We start from the raw sequence: 25,210 nt of genomic DNA on the forward strand, positions 1-25,210 counted from the left end.
ATATCAAGGACAATTGGCCAGCGTTCTCAACCACAGCACCCTTAACACACATCCCCAAAGCAGGAGAATATAGATTTAACCACACGGCACTTAAATTTTAACGAAAAGCATAAGCCTTTGAACATATTTACTGACAGTTATACTTTTGATTCCAGGGAGATGATACTTCTAGCCCCAAATCATCTGTATGGAACACCTAGTAATGAGCTTAGTTACTATATAATTAGAATAGTGCATACTCTCATTCAGGAGTAAGTGCTGTGTACACCAACCTATGTTAAGGAAAAAGGCCAAGACCCTGGACCTCTTACAGTAATTCTGTCCAGTAGACCCCAAGGTTATAGACTAGAACTTAAGGACTTTGAAATGTGGTCCTGACCCTGACTAGCTGTGTGACACTGGCCCTGCTCTTTAACCTTTCCCAGGGTCTCTTCTGTAAAGTGAGGGGGCTACACAGGCTTATGGCTAAGAGTCCTTCCTATTCTCTTCCTGTGCCTCTGAGAGCTAGCATGCAGGACTGAGTGAGACAATCATAAAAACCACGTGGAGAAATTTGTGTTATGGACCGTCACCACCTCGGCTTGGTGAGTTGTGTTCCCAGACTCCCATCTCTCAGTAGCCTGAGAAGGGGAAAGGCTGGGAATGAGCAGCCGGAGACATCTACTCTCTATCTGCTACAGATGGTCAAGTGATCCACTTACTGCCTGTTCATCCTCACACCCTTCCCGCAAGGGTGCACTCTCCTTCCTCTCTCCTGAGCATGGGCGTCCCACCCTGTTCTCAATCCCTCTTTATTGCAGCTAAAACAAACTGGTTAAGTTATTAGGGGAGTGGGTTTTAATCACTCAGAGACACACACACTGATACACCCATATAGGGAAGAAAGACATTAACCTATTTCATGGTTTACTTTATAAAAGTTCTTTCACATTTTGATGAAAATAACACACACACACACACACACACACCCCACACGCTCATGCCAAAGTCTGAGTGAGGCATAAGACTCAAAATCTAAAGAGGAATGTTGGTCAAAATTTAAAAAGAGGTGGCGCAGTGGTTGAGAGTCCGCCTGCCTATGCAGGGGACAGGGGTTCGTGCCCCGGTCCGGGAAGATCCCACATGCCGCGGAGTGGCTGCGCCCGTGAGCCATGGTCGCTGAGCCTGCGCGTCCGGAGCCTCTGCTCCGCAACGGAAGAGGCCACAGCAGTGAGAGGCCCGCGTACCGCAAAAAACAAAACAAAACAAAACAAAACAAAAAACACTGTTCATTTTTGTCTCTTCTCATCTGGAAGGATAAAATTAAAACATAATTGAGGGATAAATGTGGTGATAGGATGGGAGGGACGGGATTCCCTTTCCTACAATAGAATTCCTTCCTTTGTGTTCTCTGCTCTCATCTGCCATTTTGAAACAGGAAGTAGAAGGACATGTCAATATATGTTTCAACCATACCTTGGCCCTTCAGTCTTCACTCTGAGACACTATTAGACTATTAGACTCTCTCTACTCTCATTCACCTCCCCAACGCCTGTCCTACAAGGCTTCCTAGGGACTGACCACCAGACCAAGAGCACCTACTCAGGGGAAATTTTGAAGTAATAGTGTGAATTGAGGGGCAACATTTTGGAAATACTAACATTTCACCCAAGTGGTTCCTTGCCTCCCTCCCCCTTACTCTACTGCCAGACTCTCTTGCATACGTTCATTACCTGCATTCGTTCATTACCTTACATTACAGAGTGAAAAGCAAGGAAAGAAGTCCTTTATCTGGATGTGAGATTTCCAAAACCTATACCATTCCCTGAGAGGACTCCATGGTTTAGCCAGCATGATGGATAAATGGAGGAAAGTAATCCTTGCCTGACATTACCAACACTACCACCACATTTTAGCCTAGAAAAGATTCTCCTAAGCCGGAGGAAAAGAGATAAAAAGGAAATAATGGGAATGTATAGATGGTGGCTGGTCCAGATAAAATGGACTGTAATCCATCTTTTGAGATCCCAGTAAAGGGATAAAGATTCAAGATAGGTGCATGTGATCTGACAACAGGGGTTTTTTTCCCTCATTCCAGTGATGGATTCCTGAGTAAGGAGCCTAGTTCTAAAGAATAATGCTGACCAGTGAGGCTAAGAGGGCAGGGTGATAGAGAGCCTTCCAGAGAATTCCTGAAGGTGAAGGACCCTGTGATAGGAACAAGGGTCATCTTAGGTTACCAGCATCACCTGATGACTAAGGACAAAATGGATCCTTCCATCTATGGCCTTGGCATTTATAAGTCAGCTCTGCAGTTAGATACAGACCCAGGCAAAAGAAACTCAATTGACTAAGAATAAATCTCTACTACCCAGCAACAGCGGGGCTCAAAATAAGTATAAAGTTCATTATAGAAGAATAAATAAAAGTTACATTTCTTGCATACCTGAATGTTGTACTGGAACGTGAACTCACTACATGCCAGTAACACTTACTTGTACATAGAACATAATATGAATGGGGCTTTCTGGATTTAGCAACTGGTGGCCATGTGTGGCGCAGCTGTTGCTTAATGGACTGGCGGGGAGCACAAATACCTTCTTAGGAGAACTTTCAGCCTTGATTATAAGAGACGAACTAAAACACTAAGACAGGGTTGTTGTGTGGTCCAGAGGATGGTGCAGGGGAAGAAAAGAGAGAAGTTGCTGATTAAAAGATTAAATCTCAGTAGCAGACAGCCAAGCTCCCAAAGTGATGCTGTATCCAAGTTCCAACTGGCTTTTCCCAGCTTAAGCACAAGACCGCCAGAGTAGCACGTGGCAAAGAGAATGATTCCCAAAGTCACTTCTATTAAAAACAAAACAAAACAAAAAGGAAACTCAGGCAGCTTGAGGAAAGGACATGAGTTGAAATGACTTTAAAAGAGTTCTGTAAAACTTTTAGGGCTGAATGTTATATGCCCATAAAACAAGGAGGTTCAGAGCTGGTCTGCAGGTGCCTCCATAATTACTTCCAGTTACTGGCTGAGACACACTCCCCCAGTCACACTCTGCAAGGAAGTGACAAAGCTATCAAAATGTGTGGGGCTCCAAGGAAGGAGCACTTTGGAGCAGGGCAAGGGAAGAAAGTGGCAGAGATGGGCTGACAGACAAAGGGAAAGAAAGAAATGGAAAAGGTTAAAAAAAATCACAAGTGCTTAGAAAATGAAGCAAACTTTTAACAGAACCAGCCCAGGAACCATTCATCTCCAAATCTTATATTGGCTTCTTAGTTTTACAGCCTGTGGTCTCATTAGAAAGAAGTCCTAGTTCGGGACAAGACTGAACAAAGAGAAGAATGTGTAGAGGGTAAAGATTTTGCAAAGTCTGATGTCATTTTTTATCTCCTTTTAAACTCTTTCAGCCACTCCTACCCACAACTGGCAAGCACTCCAGGCTTGCTTTTTTTTTTTTTTTTAACATCTTTATTGGAGTATAATTGCTTTACATTGCTGTGCTAGTTTCTGCTGTATAACAAAGTGAATCAGCTATACGTATACATATATCCCCATATCTCCTCCCTCTTGTGTCTCCCTCCCACCCTCCCTATCTCACCCCTCTAGGTGGTCACAAAACATGGAGCTGATCTCCCTGTGCTATGTGGCTGCTTCCCACTAGCTATATATTTCACATTTGGTAGAGTATATATGTCCATGCCACTCTCTCACTTCATCCCAGCTTACACTTCCCCCTGCCCGTGTCCTCAAGTCCATTCTCTGCATCTGCATCTTTATTCCTGTCCTGCCCCTAGGTTCTTCAGAACCTTTTTCTTTTTTTTTTCTTAGATTCCATATATATGTGTTAGCATACGGTATTTGTTTTTCTCTTTCTGACTTACTTCACTCTGTATGACAGACTCAAGGTCCATCCACCTCACTACAAATAACTCAATTTCGTTTCTTTATATGGCTGAGTAAAATTCCATTGTGTATATGTACCACACCTTCTTTATCCATTCATCTGTCAGTGGACACTTAGGTTGCTTCCATGTTCTGGCTATTGTAAATAGAGCTGCAATGAACATTGTGGAACATGACTCTATTTGAATTATGGTTTTCTCTGGGTATATGCCCAGTAGTGGGATTGCTGGGTCATATGGTAGTTCTATATTTAGCTTTTTAAGGAACCTCCATACTGTTCTCCATAGTGGCTGTATCAATTTACATTCCCACCAACAGTGCAAGAGGGTTCCCTTTTCTCCACACCCTCTCCAGCATTTATAGTTTGTAGATTTTTTGATGATGGTCATTCTGACTGGTGTGAGGTGATACCTCATTGTAGTTTTGATCTGCATTTCTCTAACGATTAGTAATGTTGAGCATCCTTTCATGTGTTTGTTGGCAATCTGTATATCTTCTTTGGAGAAATGTCTACTTAGGTCTTCTGCCCATTTTTGGGCAAATATTTTATTCCATTCTGAGGGATGTCTTTTCATCTCATTTATGGTTTCCTTTGCTGTGCAAAAGCTTTTAAGTTTCATTAGGTCCCATTTGTTGATTTTTGTTTTTATTTCCATTTCTCTAGGAGGTGGGCCTAAAAGGATCTTGCTGTGATTTAAATCATAGAGTGTTCTGCATATATTTTCCTCTAAGAGTTTTATAGTCTCTGGCCTTACATTTAGGTCTTTAATCCAATTTGAGTTCATTTTTGTGTATGGTGTTAGGGAGTGTTCTAATTTCATTCTTTTACATGTAGCTGTCCAGTTTTCCCAGCACCACTTATTGAAGAGGCTGTCTTTTCTCCATTGTATATTCTTGCCTCCTTTATCAAAGATAAGGTGACCATATGTGCTTGGATTTATCTCTGGGCTTTCTGTCCTGTTCCATTGATCTATATTTCTGTTTTTGTGCCAGTACCATACTGTCTTGATTACTGTAGCTTTGTAGTATAGTCTGACATCAGAGAGCCTGATTCCTCCAGCTGTGTTTTTCTTTCTCAAGATTGCTCCGGCTATTTGGGGTCTTATGTGTTTCCATACAAATTCTGAAATTTTTTGTTCTTGTTCTATGAAAAATGCCATTGGTAGATTGATACGGATTGCGCTGAATCGGTAGATTGCTTTGGGTATTATAGTCATTTTCACAATGTTGATTCTTCCAATCCAAGAACACGGTATATCTCTCCATCTGTTTGTATCATCTTTACTTTCTTGCATCAGTGTCTTATAGTTTTCTGCATACAGGTATTTTGTCTCCTTAGTTAGGTTTATTCCTAGGTATTTTATTCTTTTTCTTGCAATGGTAAATGGGAGTGTTTCCTTAATTTCTCTTTCAGATTTTTCATCATTCGTGTATATGAATGCAAGACATTTCTGTGCATTAATTTTGTATCCTGCAACTTTCCCCAATGCACTGATTAGCTCTAGTAGTTTTCTGGTAGCATCTTTAGGATTCTGTATGTATAGTATTGTGTCATCTGCAAACAGTGACAGTTGTATTTCTTCTTTTCCGATTTGGATTCATGTTATTTCTTTTTCTTCTCTGATTGCTGTGGCTAAAGCTTCCAAAACTGTGTTGAATAATAGTGGTGAGAGAGGGCCACCTTGCCTTGTTCCTAATCTTAGTGGAAATGGTTTCAGTTTTTCACCATTGAGAATGATGTTGGCTGTGGGACTGTCATAAATGGCCTTTATTATGTTGAGGTAAGTTCCCTCTATGCCTACTTTCTGGAGGCATTTTATCATCAATGGATGTTGAATTTTGTCAAAAGCTTTTTCTGCATCTATTGAGGTGATCATATGGTTTTCTCCTTCAATTTGTTAATATGGTTTATCACATTGATTGATTTGCGTATATTGAAGAGTCCTTGCATTCCTGGGATAAACTGCATTTGATCATGGTGTATGATCCTTTTAATGTGTTGTTGGATTCTGTTTGCTAGTATTTTGTTGAGGATTTTTGCATCTATGTTCATCAGTGATATTGGCCTGTAGTTTTATTTCTTTGTGACAGCTTTGTCTGGTCTTGGTATCAGGTTGATGGTGGCCTCATAGAATGAGTTTGCGAATGTTCCTCCCTCTGCTATAGTTTGGAAGAGTGTGAGAAGGATAGGTGTTAGCTCTTCTCTAAATGTTTGATAGAATTCACCTGTCAATATATCTGGTCCTGGGCTTTTGTTTGTTGGAAGATTTTTAATCACTGTCTCAATTTAAGTGCTTGTGATTGGTCCGTTTATATTTTCTATTTCTTCCTGCTTCAGTCTCAGAAGGTTGTGCTTTTCTAAGAATTTGCCTATTTCTTCCAGGTTGTCCATTTTATTGGCATATAATTGCTTGTAGTAATCCCTCATGATTCTTTGTATTTCTGCAGGGTCAGCTGTTACTTCTCCTTTATGTTTTCTAATTCTATTGATTTAAGTCTTCTCCCTTTTTTTTTCTTGATGAGTCTGGCTAATGGTTTATCAATTTTGTTTCTCTTCTCAAAGAGCCAGCTTTTAGTTTTATTGATCTTTGCTATCGTTTCCTTCATTTCTTTTTCATTTATTTCTGATCTGATCTTTCTGATTTCTTTTCTTCTGCCAAATTTGTGGTTCTTTTTGTTCTTCTTTTTCTAATTGCTTTAGCTGTAAGGTTAGGTCGTTTATCTGAGATTTTTCTTGTTTCTTGAGGTAGGATTGTATTGCTCTAAACTCCCCTCTTAGAAATGCTTTTGCTGCATCGCATAGGTTTTGCGTTGTTGTTTTTTCATTGTCCTTTGTTTCTAGGTATTTTTTGATTTCCTCTTTGATTTCTTCAGTGATCTCTTTGTTATTTAGTAGTGTGTTGCTTAGCCTCCATGTATTTGTATTTTTTACAGAGTTTTTCTGTAATCGATATCTAGTCTCATAGTGTTGTGGTCGGAAAAGATACTTGATACAATTTCAATTTTCTTAAATTTACTGAGGCTTGATTTGTGACCCAAGACATGATCTATCCTGGAGAATGTTCCATAAGCACTTGAGAAGAAAGTGTATTCTGTTGTTTTTGGATGGAATGTCCTATAAATATCAATTAAGTCCATCTTGTTTAATGTGTCATTTAAAGCTTGTGTTTCCTTGTTTATTTTCATTTTGGATGATCTGTCCATTGATGAAAGTGGAGTGTTAAAGTCCCCCACTATGATTGTTTTACTGTCGATTTCCCCTTTTATGGCTGTTAGCATTTGCCTTATGTATTGAGTGCTCCTATGTTGGGTGCATAAATATTTATAATCATTATATCTTCTTCTTGGATTGATCCCTTGATCAATCCAAGATTGATCATTATGTCGTGTCCTTCTTTCTCTCTTGGAATAGTCTTTATTTTAAAGTCTATTTTTTGATGTTAGAATTGGCACTCCATCTTTCTTTTGATTTCCATTTGCATGGAATATCTTTTTCCATCCCCTCACTTTCAGTCTGTATGTGTCCCTAGGTCTGAAGTGGGTCTCTTGTAGACAGCATATATACAGGTTGTGCTTTTGTATCCATTCAGCCAGTCTATGTCTTTTGGTTGGAGCATTTAATCCATTTACATTTAAGGTAGTTATCCTTTATGTATGTTCCTATTACCATTTTCTTAACTGTTTTGGGCTTGTTATTGTAGGTCTTCTCCTACTCTTGTGTTTCCTGCATAGAGAAGTTCCTTTAGCATTTGTTGTAAAGCTGGTTTGGTGGTACTGAATTCTCTTAGCTTTTGCTTGTCTGTAAAGGTTTTAATTTCTCTGTCGAATCTGAATGAGTTCCTTGCTGAGTAGAGTAACTTTTGTTGTAGGTTTTTCCCTTTCATCACTTTAAATATGTCCTACCATTCCCGTCTGGCTTGCAGATTTTCTGCTGAAAGATCAGCTGTTAACCTTATGGGGATTCCCTTGTATGCTATTTGTTGCTTTCCCTTGCTGCTTTTAATATTTTTTCTTTGTATTTAATTTTTGATAGTTTGATTAATATGTGTCTTGGCATGTTTCTCCTTGAATTAATCCTGTATGGGACTCTCTGTGCTTTCTAGACTTGATTGACTATTTCCTTTCCCATATTAAGGAAGTTTTCAACTATAATCTCTTCAAATACTCTCTCAGTCCCTTTCTTTTTCTCTTATTCTTCTGGGACCCCTATAATTCAAATGTTGGTGCATTTAATGTTGTCCCAGAGGTCTCTGAGACTGTCCTCAATTCTTTTCATTCTTTTTCTCTTTATTCTGCTCTGTGGTAGTTATTTCCACTATTTTATCTTTCAGGTCAATTATCCGTTCTTCTGCCTCAGTTATTATGCTATTGATTCCTTCTAGTGAACTTTTAATTTCATTTATTGTGTTGTTCATCATTGTTTGTTTGCTCTTTAGTTCTTCCAGGTCCTTCTTAAATGTTTCTTTTATTTTCTCCATTCCATTTCCAAGATTTTGGATCATCTTTACTATCATTACTCTGAATTCTTTTTCAGGTAAACTGCCTACTTCCTCTTCATTTGTTTGGTCTGGTGGGTTTTTACTTTGATCCTTCATCTGCTGTGTGTTTCTCTATTTTCTCATTTTGCTTAACTTACTGCCTTTGGGGTCTCCTTTTCTCAGGCTGCATGTTCGTAGTTCCCATTGTTTTTGGTGTCTGCCCGCAGTGGGTAAGGTTGGTTCAGTGGGTTGTGTAAGCTTCCTGGTGGAGGGGACTCGTGCCTGTGTTCTGGTGGATGAGGCTGGATCTTGTCTTTCTGGTGCAGAACTACATCCAGTGGTGTGTTTTGGGGTGTCTGTGAACTTAATATGATTTTAGGCAGCCTCTCTGCTAATGGGTGGGGTTGTAGTCCTGTCTTGCTAGTTATTTGGCATGGAGTATCCAGCACTGGAGCTTGCTGGTCGTTGAGTGGAGCTGGGTTTTAGCCTTGAGATGGAGATCTCTGGGAGACATGGGGCTGGGAGGTCTCTGGTGGTTCAATGTCCTGAACTCAGCACTCCCACCTCAGAGGCTCAGGCCTGAAACCTGGCTAGAGCACCAAGACCCTTTCAGCCACAGCAACAAAGAATGGAGGAGCGTTTTTGTGTGGTCTGCTAGTCTTCTACTAGTCCCTGATTTTCCAGTCCATTCAGGAAGCAGATTCCTGTTTTCATGTTGTATTGATTTTCTATTGCCATTGTTCTTTCAATGTCTCCTCAGCTATCCAGGGCTCAGCCACCTCACTCTTCTCGGCTGTGGTCCCTGGGGACTCAGAACTGCAATGTGGCCCAGCCTCCCACAGGGTTGGGGGAGGGACGGGGGTGGAGGCCCGCCCTAGGCCTGGCATCGGGGACAGGTGAACACCACTAGCCCTGCTCAAGCTATGGAAGAAGAACCTGCAATCTGGAGAAGAAGAACTGGCGTTCAGGCTGGACCACTCTGAAGCCAAGGCCACGTGGCACTTCCTCCTCATTAGATACTCCCAGTATCACATGGATGCCTCCCTCACTCCGGGCTTTCTAACACCTCCCATACCATGGGAGAAAAGTCATTTGATTAACGAAAACTGAAGATGTTATCACTGAGGCCTTGGAGACTTATGATGTACTCCTTTCCTTGTTTCTGGATGACGGTGGTGCTTCAAACACCCACAGCCTCATACTACAGAGTATAAACAGGAAAGATATTTTCTACAATTGATTTATCAATTCAGCATTTATTGAGCATCTATTCAGTGTCAGGTACTGTTCTGGGCACTAAAGATTCAATGATTACTAGGACATATTTTAAGAAAGGCGATCTTTCAAGGCATCACACACAAAGGTGATTATTCCACCTACTTATAAACGTATAAACCTATCTTTGGGCCACCCCAATTTCAGGGCATTTAGTTCATACCCTAGGATAATTTTTTCCGAAGTTTCAATATCCAAGAGTGTTCACTATGTTTGAAATTCCAAGGCACCTAAAATTACCCCATTTGCTGAATATTATCATCTGACAAATAATCTACAGTAGCAGCCAGTGAGTAATTCCAAGGAACAGTCCTCATCCTGTTCATGTCCTGTAGCCTGTCTCATTAATGATGCTCTAAGTCCTCATATGGACATGGTGTGCTCCAGTTTACATGTCCTGTTTATTCCCTGTCTTGGGGAAGAATCACTCCACTCTGGCATAGTGAAGAGGGGACAGAGTGGAGAGGAACAAAATTGCTTTGCTCTAGCCCAACCATTCAGTGATTTGTTGCACCAGAGTGTGCTTCCCTTTACCTCCTGTGGATTCTTCTACCTCTCCCACGCTGGCTCCTGCACCCATACTCCACAGAAACAATTGGGCTGAGATTAACAGAGACTTCCCACTTGCCAAATCAATGTCTATTTCTCACCCGCATTGTGCACAAATGTGTCACAATTGATGTAACACCCTAATCTCAATGTCAACTGTTTGGTTAGGAGGAAGTCAAGCTTTGTTCGGGTGAGGGGATCCCCTATAAAAGTTCTAGGTGAGGGAAGGATATCTCCCCTCAGAGCTCATGTCTGCTGCTTTTGTCTTCCCCTTACCCCCTCATGCAGCTATTGCTTTGCTTTCTGCCAGATGCTTGCCACATCTGCATCACCCCTGTGGTAGCTGTTCTCCAGTCCATCTGGCCCCATGACACCCACAGACCCTCGTCAGGCACTACCCGTCTCCCCCAAACTGCCAACAATCACTTATTCTTTCCTTCTGTGACTTATAAGGAGCCTCCCTTTGTTTCTTATAAGCTGCTTTACCATTGCAGGCAATTGGACACCTAAAAACACATTTTTTTTTTTTTCCCCTAGAAAGCCAACATCTTTCTAGGGCACTGAAAATCTCTAGGATGGAGATGAAGTAGGTGGGAAGGTAAGGGCCCAACCAGCAACAGCAGCCATGGTATTTGGAACTTCTATTGCTGCTGCTGCTACTACTACGAATGGAGCTAATATTTATTGAAGCCCTACTATGTGCCAGGTAGTCTTCCTCATGCTTGTTATTCCCATTTTATATATGAGGTGACTTGCTCAAGATACATTTCTTCCTATCTTTCGGAAGCCATAGCCCACTCTATCACTCGAAGACATTTTTTTCCTCCGAGGGTCACATTATCTGGACTCCTTGGAAGATCCCATGTGTCTAAAGCCCCATTGTGAGCCAGGTTCAAGTTCCCTCCCACAAAGTTCTTGGGTTCCATGTATTGAGGCATGTTGCTTATGATCTGATCAGGATCTCTGAATGTTCCTTGGCAGTACAGACATTCCCTAGAACAATTAAGGAAGATGGTTGGCTCAGAACACTCTGAAGTGCCTAACTTCTGTGCCAGAGAGTGACCGACTGTCCTCTCTAACCTGGCCAAGAAGCTCTTGTACGTACTTGTAGTAGCTTGTAGTAAGCTCTTGCAGTACTTGTACTGCATCCTCATCAGCATTTCTAACTGCTTCATCACTCTGAAGCAGTCATATTTGTGGGCCAGAAGGGACTTTCTCAAACCCCTCTCTCCTTTGTTGTCTGGTACACGCCTGAATCCTGCTCCTCCTTCTGCTTTTGTGGAAGTGCCTTTCATGGTCAAATTTGTAGAGATCCCAAATTCAACACCTCCAAAGCCAAACTGCCTCCCCTTTGCTCCTGCTTTTTCTATATTTTCTACCTTGGCACCATCATCCCCTCAATCAAACAGAACTCTTTTCTCCCCCATCTACTTATTTATGTGAACAAAGTTTCTCAGTACTTAGAGCTATAAAAGAAAAAAAAAGCAATATAAATGATGCTAAATCCTGTCTTATTATAGCAATAAATACTCTTCATCCACTGACACAAGAACTAATCTGGGAGAGAAAAGCCACTCTTGGCTCATTAAATATGCATTTTCCACTTTGTTTACTAGTCATTAATCAACATTTTAAAATATTGTTTTGATCAATTTTGGACAAGGAATCATTTCAAAAGCTAACTCAATTGAGAACAAATTTTTAGCATGTTATAACTTATGATCAATATCAATGTTAATATACTGCTTGTGATATTGTATTACAGATTTGCAAGGTACTACCACCAGAGGAAAATGGGTAAAGGATATGTGGAATCTCTTTGTACTATTTCTTACAACTATATGTAAATATTTAATGATCTCAAAATAAAAACTTTAATTAAAAATATCACAATATGTTTTTATTCAAAATATGTTTTTAGCAGAAAAATAGGTGACTAACTAAAGACTTTGAAAAAAGTATATTTATATGTTACATTAGTATAAAGTTCTATAGGAGCAATGAAATGGAAATAAATTCAAAGAGAAAAAAGGAGCAATGAATAATTTCTCAATGTTAAAAAAGTGCATGGCCATGAGTTTTTTTAATGAATGATTATCAAATTATTATGTTACCAAAGATACATTTAGAAGAGTAGATTTAAAATGTATTTTTAAATGTCAATAATTTAAAATAATATGCCAGAAATTATATTCTTTGCTATAATTTAAACTTATGGTTAAATTTTTAGGTGTTACTCTTAAAATCGATGAAGTGGTACAGAGTTTTTCAAAAGTCTTTTAGGAGGTACAAGAGAGCAAGAATAAGTTTGAAGAGCTCTGCTCTAGCCATTCCAAGGACATTCCACTTCTAAGCAAGTCTAGGTTTTTAACAGTCTAAACCTTGGCATTTACCATTTCTTTCACTATGGAATGCCCTCTCATTGTCTGCCAAGCAAACTCCTGCTCATCTTTCAACTCTCCCTTCAAGCCTCAGCTCCTCTGGGAACTCTTCTCTTCTTCCCTGATGTTTTCAGCACAATCAGGCACTTTCTCATCATGTTCCTACTTGACCTCCTGTGTGGCAACATCGTGTAGTATTGTAAGTGTGTATTTGCATGTCTGTATCCCAGGTGTGCTGTGCAAACCTTTACGGTGGACTTCTTTTAATTATTCTATCTCTGATATTGCCATGAAATAGATTCAACAGTTTTTCTTTGAATGAATGAATAAATAATTATGATATTAATGGTTTATAAAAGGTCTGGTTTACCACTAATTTAAGTCTTCTGCCTTTGAAGATATGTTTTCAGTTTAAGTGCTGTATACTAAGGTTAAAGATATTCAAACAACTGAGCTCAAGGGGATCTCATTTATCCATTTACTTTACTTATAAAAAATTCTGCCCTGCATTACCACAACATTAAAAGTACAAAATCATGCTAAAGGCCAGAAATGGTGTTGATGGACCACAGATTACCTTGGTCTTTCCTCATAGTGACTTAAGCCATTTGTAGTCAGAAACTGGACTCAGCCTTAAAAATAGCGTACTTATCTGCCAGGTCACTCAGCTGACCCTCAAAATACAGGGTCTTGAATGTTGACACAGATAATCTTATCTTGAGTCTCGAAAAGACTGTTTAGAAAATCCTAAATGTCTTCCTCTATCATGTTATGCCAGCTGTCTGTACTACTCTACACCCGATTTAGGTCAATATGATTCCTTTGTTCAATCACAGTTATGACTGAACAAGAAAAAATAAATAATAACATGAGAAGTTTCATATTGAGTCAGATTTTCAGCTAGTCTTCTACTTCTTAAATGCACATTAAGAAACATGTTGTAGGGGAACTAGTTATTCCTAAAAGTTTTAAGAATAAAATATAAATATCCCTAGCTTCTTTTGCAATTCATTATGAGTCAGTGACTCATGAGATAATTTAAATATTTCTTGAAACTATTTAAATTTAATACCTTCACTCATTTATTCAGTCATCCCTTCAATCAGTGAGCATTCAAAGAGCACCTGCTATATGTGAAGTGTTCTGCTCATGCAAAGAGGCCACAGACCTTATTTAGATGTCACCAGTTTTTGCATGCAAGCTTGTGCATGTGTGTGTATGTGTGCACATGCAAGTGTGTGTTTGTGTGTAGTTCTATGCAATTTTATCACATGTATGTATACCTTTGTGTAACTACCACTAAGATTTCTCCTCTATTATCCTTTAAGTCACTCCACACACATACCCCTCTCCCCACCACCCCTCACCCCATTCCTAACTCCTAGCAACGACTAATTTGTCCTCTATCTCTGTTGGGTTTTTTTTTTTTAATTTTGAGAATACCACATAAAATTTTGAGACTACGACACTAAATCATAAGCGTGCAACTTGTGAGATTTTTTTTTCACTCCATATAATATCCTTGACATCCAACTAAGTTGTTCCACGTATTAATACTTTGTTTCTTTTTACTGCTGTGTGATATTCTATTGTGTAGATGTATCACAGTTTGCTTAAGCAGTTAGCACTGAAGAACACTTTATCATTTCCAGTTTGGAGCTATTACAAATAAAGCTGGATTTCGAGTAGTCATTTCTCTGGGATAAGTGTCCAACAGTCCAACTGCTGGGTCATATGGTAAGTGTATGTTTAATTTTATAAGAAATTGCTAAAGTGTTCTCCAGAGTGGCTGTGCCATTTTACTTTCCCATCAGCAATATATGCAATATCCAGTTTCTCTGCATCCTCATCAGCATTTTGTATTGTTACTATTTTTTTTTAGCTCTACTAATAAGTATAGTGATACCTCATTGTGGTTTTAATTTGCTTTTCCCTAATGGTTAATGATACTGAATATCTTTTCATGTGCTTATTTTCCATCTGTATACTCTCTTTGGTAAAATGTCTGTGTTTTTGTCTGTTTTCTAACTGGAATATTCGTTTGTTTTACTATTGTTTTGAAAGTTCTTAATATATTCTAGATATAAATCCTTTGCGAGATGCGTGGTTTGCAAATACTTTCTCTAAGACTGCCATTTCCTTGTTCATCTTTTTTTTTTTTTTTTTTTTTGCGGTACGCGGGCCTCTCACTGCTGTGGCCTCTCCCATTGCGGAGCACGGGCTCCGGACGCACAGGCTCAGCGGCCATGGCTCACGGGCCCAGCTGCTCCGCGGCATGTGGGATCCTCCCAGACCGGGGCACGAACCCGTGTCCCCTGCATCGGCAGGCAGACTCTCAACCACTGCACCACCAGGGAAGCCCTCCTTGTTCATCTTAACAGAGTGTTTCTCAGAGAAAAAGTTTTAATTTTGATTAAGTCCAATTTATCAGTTTTCATTTTTATGGACTATGCTTTGGGTGTCATATATAAGCACTCTTCGCCTAGTCTTGCCCTGAAGATTTTCTCTTATGTTTTCTTTTGAAAGTTATACAGTTTTACTTTTTATATTTAAGTCTATGATCTATTTTGAGTTAATTCTTATATAATATAAGGTGTATATAAGCTATCTAAAATTAATAAATCAGTATTTTTTCCAGATACTGGTGTAGAAGGGCCCTTAAATTATATAATTTTATTTACTTCTTGTCTTTCGTGCCATTGTCATCATATTTTAACTCTACATATATTTTAAGCCAAAAAGACATTGTTATTACTTTTAATATTTTTATCCTTTCTAGTGTGATTCATTTCTTTTTGCATGCCTCTGTTTCCTTTTGGAGTCATTTTCTTTCTGTTTGGATAGCTTTCTTCTTCAGTATTTATTTTACTGCTGGTTTTAAATTATCTAAGTTTTTATCTGAAAATATGTTTAATTTTTCTTCATTTTAAAAGATTTTTGTTGAACATAGTATTATAAATTGGCAATAATTCTCTTTTAGCATTTTAAAAAATATACCAATCTATTGTCTTCTGACTTCCATAGTTTCTGTTGAAAGGTCAGCCTGTCAATCTTATTGTTGCTCCTTTTAAAGTAACATAACTTTTTTCTCTGGCGACTTTTGAGGTTTTTCAGCACTTTTGTTATAATGAATCTAGTTGTGATTTTCTTTCTATTTATCCTTCTTGGGGTTTGTAAAACATTTTGAATCTGTGGTTTAATATTTTTTGTCACCCTGAAAAATTCTCAGCAGCCATCTCTGGTATTATTTCTGCCCCGATATCCTTCTCCTCTTCTTCTAGAACTCCAATTTACGTTAGGAATTTTTCATCAGATCTCAAATGTCCCAAGTTGTTTTCTATATTTTTCCACCACTTTTTCTCTCTGAGCTTCAATATGTATGTTTTCTACAGTTTTCTAGTTCATTAAACCTTTCTCCTGCTCATAAACCAATCTACTAATTTCTTAATTTCAGTTACTGTATTTTTGTCCTAAAATTTCCATTTGATTCATTAATATAGATTCTAGTTTTCTAAAGACACTCTTCACCTTTTTATCTATTTTTGAGCATATTAATCACAATTATCTTAAGGCAATATTCAGTAACTCCAATATATGGATAATCTGTGGGTCTGCGTTTATTTAGTGATTATTTGTTTCTTTGTTTAGTTTAGTTTACCATCATTTGGTCTTATCTCTGGCATAACTGGTAATTTTTTTTTTTTTTTTTTTTTTTTTTTTACTGATTTCTGGCCACTGTGCATGAAAACTTGTAGAGGCTTTTGATGATATTGTCTTCCTCCAGAGCATATTTAATTTTCTTTTGTTAAGCAGTTAAATATAGGCAGATGACCTTCCTCCAAACAGGGATTTAAGAGTGTTTCAGGCTGAATTTTAGGCTTTGTGTAAGCTAGGCTATTTATATTTTCCCTCACACATAGGGTATCTCAAAGCCCCTCCTTGATAGGACCTCAACTTCATTTTTTTTGTCCCCTCCACTATGAGATTCCTGAAATCACTGTTCAGCTTTTTAATCGTTAGCAGTTATTTTATACTTGTTTTATGGCCACTGGCCCTGAGCATGCATAGTTTAGTAATTAGAAAAATCTTCAAATAATGAGCAGACTATCAGGCTCATTTTTTTTCATGATTTCTATCTTTCTGGAAGCTTGGTCCCTCAAGTCTGGATGCCTTAGAAGGCCTGACCTTTAATTTTTGTCTCCTCAGTAGTGAGAAGCAAGCTTTAGGCTGCTTCTCTCTGCTCTGCCTCTACTACTTTCACTGAGATTTTGGCAATTTCCCTAAAGGAGAAAAAAATCTGAGTTATATGTAGAGCTCATTTCAATGCATTTTTCTCCACACTGGGATTGGGTCCCTCAAAACCTCGTTGTCTTGGCTGATGTCTGATGTCTTCAAATAGTTAATTTTTGGAGGGGTGTTATTTTATCCACTTTTATAGTTAAATGAATCTTGTCAATGGCCTAGTGCCAACAAAGTTAGAAAAATATTCAGGGCTCTGTTCCCAGTCCAATAATTCTTATCAAGAGGCCAAGATTTGTCTCCATAATGGGCAGGAAGATCATTTTTTTAGGTTTTTTGAACAAGTAGATTCAGTACTCAATGATAGACCTAGGATTCATAGAAACAATTGCTGGGTAAACCTAGCTGTCATATATACCGAAAAGGTAACCTTTGGTGAATCAGGTATGAACCAATTTGGAGGTAATTTCTTACCGTGTTACATGCTCCTCTGCTAGTATTGTTTTTCATGAGGATAATTCAAGATACTCAAACTCACTGCTAAATGAATTATTGGAATATAACCTTCTAGCCCACTTTGTTGCTACTTTGAAGACCAGAATGACTCACATTAGCTTTCACCTGGAAAGCTCCACTCATCTCACAAATTTCTGACTTCTAATATACTGAGAACTGAAAATACAAAATTTAGTGATAAAAGGACTGCAGAGCCTTAAAACTGTATCAGATACTATAGAGCCAATGAAATCCAGCATAATAACAAAGCATTCAGTTTGGATCACCACAGGTTTAACTTTTCATTGTCTCCTCCTTTGCTTGAGATATATAACCCTTCTGGATGTTGACCTGATTCACTACAAGGATTTTTATGTTCTGGTTTCCTCTTGAACAGCCACAACATTTTTTCACCTATTGCTAACCTACTGCTCATCATTTTCCTTCTCCAATTGTTTGGACACTTGCTCATATTTTATTTGAGTATCATTTCAATACTCTGGACTCCACTTCACAATGACCCATCATACATGGGTTTGACATATACAGTATTATGTGATGTTTATTCAGTTTATTTCTCTCTGCTTTGTATTTGACTACTAAGAAGGTTAATTTTGCATAATCTCTTTTAAATCACTCATAAAATGGTTTCTGGTCTCTTTCAAGCATTCTCTTTCCAACATGAAAAATTCCTCTCAATTATGGTAATTCAGTTTTAAAGTAAGTTTTGGTAGAATCCTATACAAGACTCTTTGAAAGTATATACAAATTATATTGAATAATTACTCTTCATCCACATAAACTGATTTAATGATTCTATTGATTGGTCAGTAATATTTCCTTTATAATAATGATAAGATATTGTAATAAAAGGAATTATCTTTCTTAAGCATGCAGTAGTTCCACTCAGTATTAAGGTGTCACCTTTTTCCTAGGTAAGCAGACAAGCTCCCCACCTGTTTTAATTTCCCAGAATCTCCTCAGGATTCCAATCCATGCAAGAAGCCCAGCAATCTTCTGGCTCAGTGTTTACTGCAAACCAGGTTTCATAGTCTAGCCACCTTCTTGCTAGTTTCCCCCTTGAGGCTCTCCAAGACATAAAATGGATCTTATTCCATGTCAGCAATTTATTAACGTCTAGATTATAGATTCGGTCTAGGACATTCTGAGTTTTTGCCACTGTTTGCTCTAATACATCTTACCTGTCTGCACTGAAACATTTTGAGAGATTCTCCCAAAAGCTATTCTCAGCCCAAAGCAGCTAATTCATTAAGTAAATTTATTTTTCTCTCTGTTTTTTCCCCAAATGCACTTTCATGGATTCCCTTCCAATCTCCTCATTTTTCCTACTATAGTTGGTCTTCACTTTACTTACCCAGGTGACTGATGGCTTCCTTGTCCCAAGGCCAGGTGGCAGCACCTGCAAGGTCTTCCCGCACTGAGCTGGCAAAGTAGACGTTGAGGAAGTGAGTGCTGTTGAGCTGCAGTGCCTCTTTCAGCTCCTTCACACTCATGTATGCCCTGAAGAGCACGTAAGAGGAGGAAATGTCACACCAAAGGATCAGTCCGTAGAGAACAGTAGAACCAGACCTAATCAGACTCTGACTCTCCCAACCAGCATTGCTCTTTAGAGGAGAGGAGCAGAGAGGGCAAGACCAGGTGTTATGAAGCTCTCAAAAATGCACTAATACACATTTAGGATACTTATTCCAAGATAAATAATATCCTACCTTTTTAGCACCACAATATTTATATGCATAGTCAGTATTTGACATCATACTCAATTCTCCACTCTACACCCAGATTATTTCTTCAAGATAAATCCAATAATACCCTTAACTCTATACCCTGAGAGTTATCCCCACCCCCACCCCAGCCCACGGTGAAGAAGGCCTTTCAACTCTCAGTCCCTGGTTCTTTCCATCACACTGCATGATCATTATTATGATAAGAAGACCGACTGAATCTCTATTTCAGTATATGCTTGCTTCAGGCCTATTTTTAAAGGTAAATAGTGGCCAGAAAATATAAAGTAAAACAGGAAAAAAAGAGATGAGTTATAGGTAGGAGAGGATATCATAAGCTACTGCAAAGAATGTTAATTTTATATATATTTCTCTTTCTAGTACCTTAATCCATAGACTCTCTACCCCTACTCCGACTACCTTGTGATACTCACCAAGTATCTCTATTGGTGGCCTTCACAGCACTAGGTAATATTATGTTTGAACTTATTCACAGACTTAAAGGTCTATTAAAATCACATGCCCCATGGCCCATAAAAAAGGGAAACAAGCATTTGATCTTTCTTTAAGCTCATATATAGTCAAAGACCTTCATCTTCCTGGCATCAGTGAAACTTAAAACTTTACTATGGGCAAACAGAGCCTCATCATACTCCATGAAGAACTATTTTAAGAAAGAACAACTAAACCAGAACCCAGTGGCCCCTTGGATTCACTGGATGCTTCCTACAGTGGCCATGGGAATGCCACTCCAAAGATAGGAATGATCCTATCACAGCTTCAACTGTGCAGACAGCTCTCTCAACACAGTTGAAATTTCCTTTATAGATTCATGCTTTATTCTTGCTATTCTGGTAGACAAGCTGCAGACACTGAAATCTCTCAACCCAGAAGCTCAGGCTAGAAGAGCATGACCCTTCTTCTTCCGTTCACTCTGCCTCCCAACTACACTGTTGATGCCATCTATTTAATCCACATGTAGGATATACTGGCGAGGAGTACTCAAGAAATAGAGATCCCAAAGGAGACTGTGTTTATGTTCTTTGGCACAGAACCAAAAAGGGGAATAAAAGTAAAGAAACACAAAAAGATTTTGCTTTAGAACCAAAAATGCTTGAGAGAATGGGGATTTTAAAATATTCTTTCTTATTGACTTATAATATCTTGGAAAAGTAATTCTCATCCCCAATAAATCATCCAAATTTCATGAAGTGGTGTCAGATGTGATCAGAGGGATATTCCTTCTGATACTTTCCTGGAGTGTTTTTTGAACTGTTGCCTGGTTTTCCCTGGACATTAGTCACATTCCCTTTCCTTTTCTCCTTTATTAAAAATAATTACAATTTCCTGTATTGATAAATTGATGGTTTGGAGTTATGATGACATCAACTCTTCAACATGGAGGTGGTCTAACTGGTCAGACAGAAGGAGAAGAGGGAGGGTGGATGGGAGGAGAGAGAGAGAAGAAAGAAAAGGGAAAAAAGAAACAAACAGAAAATAAGAGAAAGAAATAAGGGCAGAGAGGATCAGTGATAGCCTATGTACAGCTCAGGGTACCAAGAAAGAAAATCTACACCCTCTGTTCCTATTCCAGAGTTCCCATTAAAATTAGGAATTGGTAACATGACAGTTTTCTCTCTTTCCTCCCCCCTCACTTACCCCAAACACCCCTGTTCCTGGCATGGTTTACTTGGGCTATCTGTGTGTTCCTGGCTTCTCTGTCTGCCACTTACCAGTCTTGGCCATCATCCTTCTATCCTCCCTCAACCCAGCAGTTCCACTAACTTCCCTTGAGCCACCCTCCAAGAGGCCTCTTCCTCCACTACCAACTCATTAGCTGATTCTACTCATCTCCCATTTCTTCCTTGCCCATTCCACTCTCCAGCCATAAATTACCCTTCCAGATGAGAGTGTTTATGTCATACTTGTGGAAAACTGGGTACAGCCACTCTAATTCCTGCACTCCTTAGAGATATAGATAGAAGTTGGCAAGTATAAGGGATAAAATACATTTTTAAAAGCTAGAGACAGTTGGAAACAGTCACTAATTGAATTGATACAGGAAAGCTTTATTTTGTTGAAGACAGATTTTTGTCCAGATTATTCCATAAACCAAAAAAGGGCAAAGTGTAGATAGCAGGGTGTCCAGTTTGCATGTAGACTGCCTTGCCTATTATAACACATGTATGCCATTTCAGAATTTAATCAGAGCTAATTAAGATAAACGTCTTAGCTTCTCCACTAATGTAACCAGAGCTGGCTCAGACCTAGGGTGGAGAAAATGGCCATTATTCTAAAATTCAGAGCTTAATATCTTGCTTCAGAAATGATTTATTAAGAGATAAACTTGTCATCCAACCAAAAGAACTTAATGTTCAAAGAAGGGTGAAACGATACACATAACTTTCATAAAAAGCATGGGACCATGAACTGACCAGAACTATGTATGAAGAGAGGTGAACTGCATTGATCTACTTAATTTCTGCCAGGATCTCCCTTTCCTCATCCTCTCCACACTCTAGACTGAGATACTCACCACGAACTTCTCCCTGAGGACTCAGACAGACCAAAGAGAAGCTGCACCTTGACCTTTATAAAAAAATTTTCTCAAAAACAAGCTTTCCTTGAGGCTGACATATCAAGTTGTTCTGCCCATTGCTTGAGTCTATTATTTCTGACATGCCTCCTGGAAGAATGCGCAGCTGCCTCACTGTTTTATCACTGTGACCTACTGGTTTGGGATTAAACATTGCCTGGTGTCCAGCCCACCACATTCCTTTGTCCCCCAGATGATTTCTGTTGGGATCCCTTGACCGCTGACCCCTAGCCACACTCTAGTATCTAAGTGTCCATGCAAGCCCCAACTCTTGCTTAGTTTCTGACTAAGTAAAAGTGAAAGGATATAAAAATAATGCCTCTTGTGCTCTAGTTTAATAGTCAGTTGAATAACTCCTTTATAGACTGTTAGAAATGATTCAGGCCAGAAAGAAGAAAAAGATCCTGAGCTGTCTGAAGGAAGTTGAGTCAGCATCAAAAATTCGCATGTTAAAAAACAAGACATACAAGACGCATGCATGTATGCCCTGAGATTGGGACCCAGGGCCCTGCTTCCCACAGTCAGACCAAGCTCCCTCCAGAGGAAGATCCTGACTGCACTCCACAGGGGTAAGGCAGCCTCCATGAGAACAAAACCAGATGCCCCCAAGGACCCTCAGCCAATTCCCATCACAGAAATGACCGGTGCCAAACCTGGGATATTCGGGTTTGGTCAAATCTAAACCTTCTTGTCATTACTGTACACCATGGTTCTTGACCCAAAATACACAGAAGGGTTCCCTCTGCCACCCCCATCTGCTATCCACTTTGCCAACTATGCTTCCTCCTCTGGGTGAATATCCCCTTTGACCTACTCCCCCGGTCCTCAGAGTACCAACTAGCATTCTCCCAGCTGCCTAGTGCCACTCTGAAAACTTAGATTTTTTTTTGTTTTTTTTGCGGTACGTGGGCCTCTCACTGCTGTGGCCTTTCCCGTTGCGGAGCACAGGCTCCAGATGCACAGGCTCAGCGGCCATGGCTCCTGGGCCCAGTCTCTCCGCGGCATGTGGGATCTTCCCAGACCGGGGCACAAACCCGTGTCCCCCGCATCGGCAGGCGGACTCTCAACCACTGCGCCACCAGGGAAGCCCAGAAAACTGTTTTTTATTCTCTGTCAAAGTCCTCCTGCTATTGGGCACATGGCACTCTACTATGTCACCATATACTTTCTACTTTCTTTCATTGTCCCATCTCTTGGTTGCTCCGTACACATCAAGGGCTTCACAGTCTGACTCACAGTCTTCCCCCTTACCTTAGATCCTAGAGTCACCTGAGGCAATTTCAACATGTATGTGAAACATCCACTGAAAACACAGTCTTATGTTTTACTTCCTTATTGCCAATGACCCTTGCACACCATTCTCATTGTCACCTTTACTCAGGTGGATTTTCTGATCTCATGTGGATCTTTAGTTCTACTTGTCTAAACTTTTATTTGATTATGGTCATCTCCTCTTCAGGAATTATTTGAAATCTTTACCCTTCTTTACCTTTTCTTGCCCCTTCTCCCCCAGCAACCTCAATCTCCTCTGACTCTTAGATAATCGTGCCTCCTTCTTTGATGATAAAATTGAAGCCATTTATCATGAACTCTATCACTCCCCCCCATACATACACACACACACGCGCGCGCACACACACACACACACACACACACACACTCAAACCATTTACTTCCTTACCTATTTTTATTCCCTTTCCTCTTGTCCTACAAGATGAGGTTTCTGAGAAAACCATAGCTAGTACCCTCTTCCTTTCCAATTCAAACTTCTTGAAAGGATAATTTCTTCATCTCCCATTTGTTTCCCTTTTTTTCATGTATCCACTAATCCCACTGTAACCTGGCTTTCATGAGAACCACTTTATCAAAAATGCTTTTGTTGAAGTTGTTAGTAACCTCCTAGTTGTCCCTCCCCACAAAAATGGAAAAAATTCATTCACCTTCTTATTGGAATCCTTTGGCTCATTTTTATATTGTTAGTTACTTCCTGCTTCTTAAAGTTCTCTGCTTCTCTGCTTTTATTGCAACGCTCTTTCCTGATTCTCTTCTTGCTTTTGTGACCACTGATTCTCAGTCTCCTTTGTGGGTTTCTCTTTCCCCTTCTAATCCTTAAAAGTTATTCCCTGGGGTCCTGTTTGTAGTCCATTCTTTTGTCACTCTCTTTGTTCACCGTTGGGAACTTTTCCACTCTCAAACTTTGAAGCACCATCAGTATTTGGAAAACTCTCAGGTAGATATATATATCTCTCTCTACCTAGATCACCCACAGACATCTTGAAGTCAACATGTCAATGTTATGGGTGGTTCTACCTGAGCACAAACAAAATTCGGACACAGTGAGTTTTAATGCATCTCAAATAGTGGTCCAATTACTGAATCTGTGGACATTTTTTCCATGGATATATTTGCAAGAAGTGTCTGATTTTTGGCTAAACACAGAGGCAGTATGTGACAGTGTCCACAGAAAGATAAAAAGGCAAGAACAGGGAAGAACCACAATGGTATTTTGTCCATTACCTAATTTTATAGACTGGATTTCGAGTTCCTCAGGAAGAAACAAAAAGAACTCTTTTTGTAAGAAAATTGGTACAACCCAGGATACATAAGCCATGCTTCATGGCCTAATAACAAAATGAAGTACCAACTGAAGAGAAGGGACACTCTCTCCATTTCTGGAAAGAATTAAGGGATGTCAGCACTATTCTAACACTTGAGAGTTTTACAGACTTGGGTCGCATTAGAAGCCAGTTCTCTAATAAGGCCAGCTTTTCCCTAGAGAAACAGTGAGGGCAGAGCATCAGCTGGAAATGCTGAGTGTCAGCAGACAAGGTAAATACCATTGCCAGTATTAACAGCAAACAGCAGTAGAACCACAGAAGCCAGTGGGCATGAATTTTTAAGGCACACCCTTCCGAAGACTCCCAAAAATACTAGAGAAAGAGGACAATGTATGAGGATAAGATTTTATAGCTATACACTGAGCTCATGTAATTTGATTATTAATGGTAGTATGACATCATTCGCCCCCAGGGGGTATGTGGACTGGAGGATATTCCGTTTGTCTCTGACTGAACTCACAGTCTTCTTCCCCACACCCACTTCTCCTCCATTGTCTCTCTGAATTGATGCCACCTCTATCACCCTCTCCATGGCACAGGAAGAAAAGCCAGGATTCTTCCTTCAATACTCCCCCTCTTCACTTCACTCCCCTCATTATAATCAACCACCTACTAATGACCCCAGGAAGAAAAGACATCATGATGATTATTGTTTCTCTTCTGAATGTCCCCAAAGAGGCTAGATATCATCATCACTCAGACATAATCAACTGGGAACACATTTTTTTCTTGAAATTCAAATATGGAGAAACTGACAGGAATTATTACACCCAAAAAACTCACTTTTGCTAATGCATGTGGGAAAGAGTATTACTACTAGAAGTAAAATGAAATTATTCTCTAGAAAGTTTTATCTGTTGTAAGAACTTGAGGTTGAAATAAAAGAGCTAACTGGAGATTTAAAGGACTTGAAGGCTAATGTCATAATATCTTCTGTGGTAGGCAGAATAATGCTCC

The 25,210-nt window shown here is 39.4% G+C and overlaps 1 protein-coding gene across 11 annotated transcripts in view; it reads right to left on the reverse strand.

Moving 5' to 3' along the window:
- Nucleotides 1-25,210, reverse strand: part of PAPPA2 (pappalysin 2) — a 472,610-nt gene that overhangs the window by 167,491 nt on the left and 279,909 nt on the right. For all 11 annotated transcript variants that reach the window (XR_013825115.1, XM_079905559.1, XM_079905558.1 and 8 more), the window contains one exon: nucleotides 18,670-18,815. Coding sequence is in view for 10 of the 11 variants with exons in the window: in XM_079905559.1 (XP_079761685.1) it covers nucleotides 18,670-18,815 (146 nt within the window). In the remaining variant the exon portion in view is untranslated. The remainder of the gene's footprint in view (nucleotides 1-18,669; nucleotides 18,816-25,210) is intronic.

Source organism: Stenella coeruleoalba, assembly GCF_951394435.1.
Source record: "Stenella coeruleoalba genome assembly, chromosome: 1".
NCBI classification, from domain to species: Eukaryota; Metazoa; Chordata; class Mammalia; order Artiodactyla; family Delphinidae; genus Stenella; species Stenella coeruleoalba.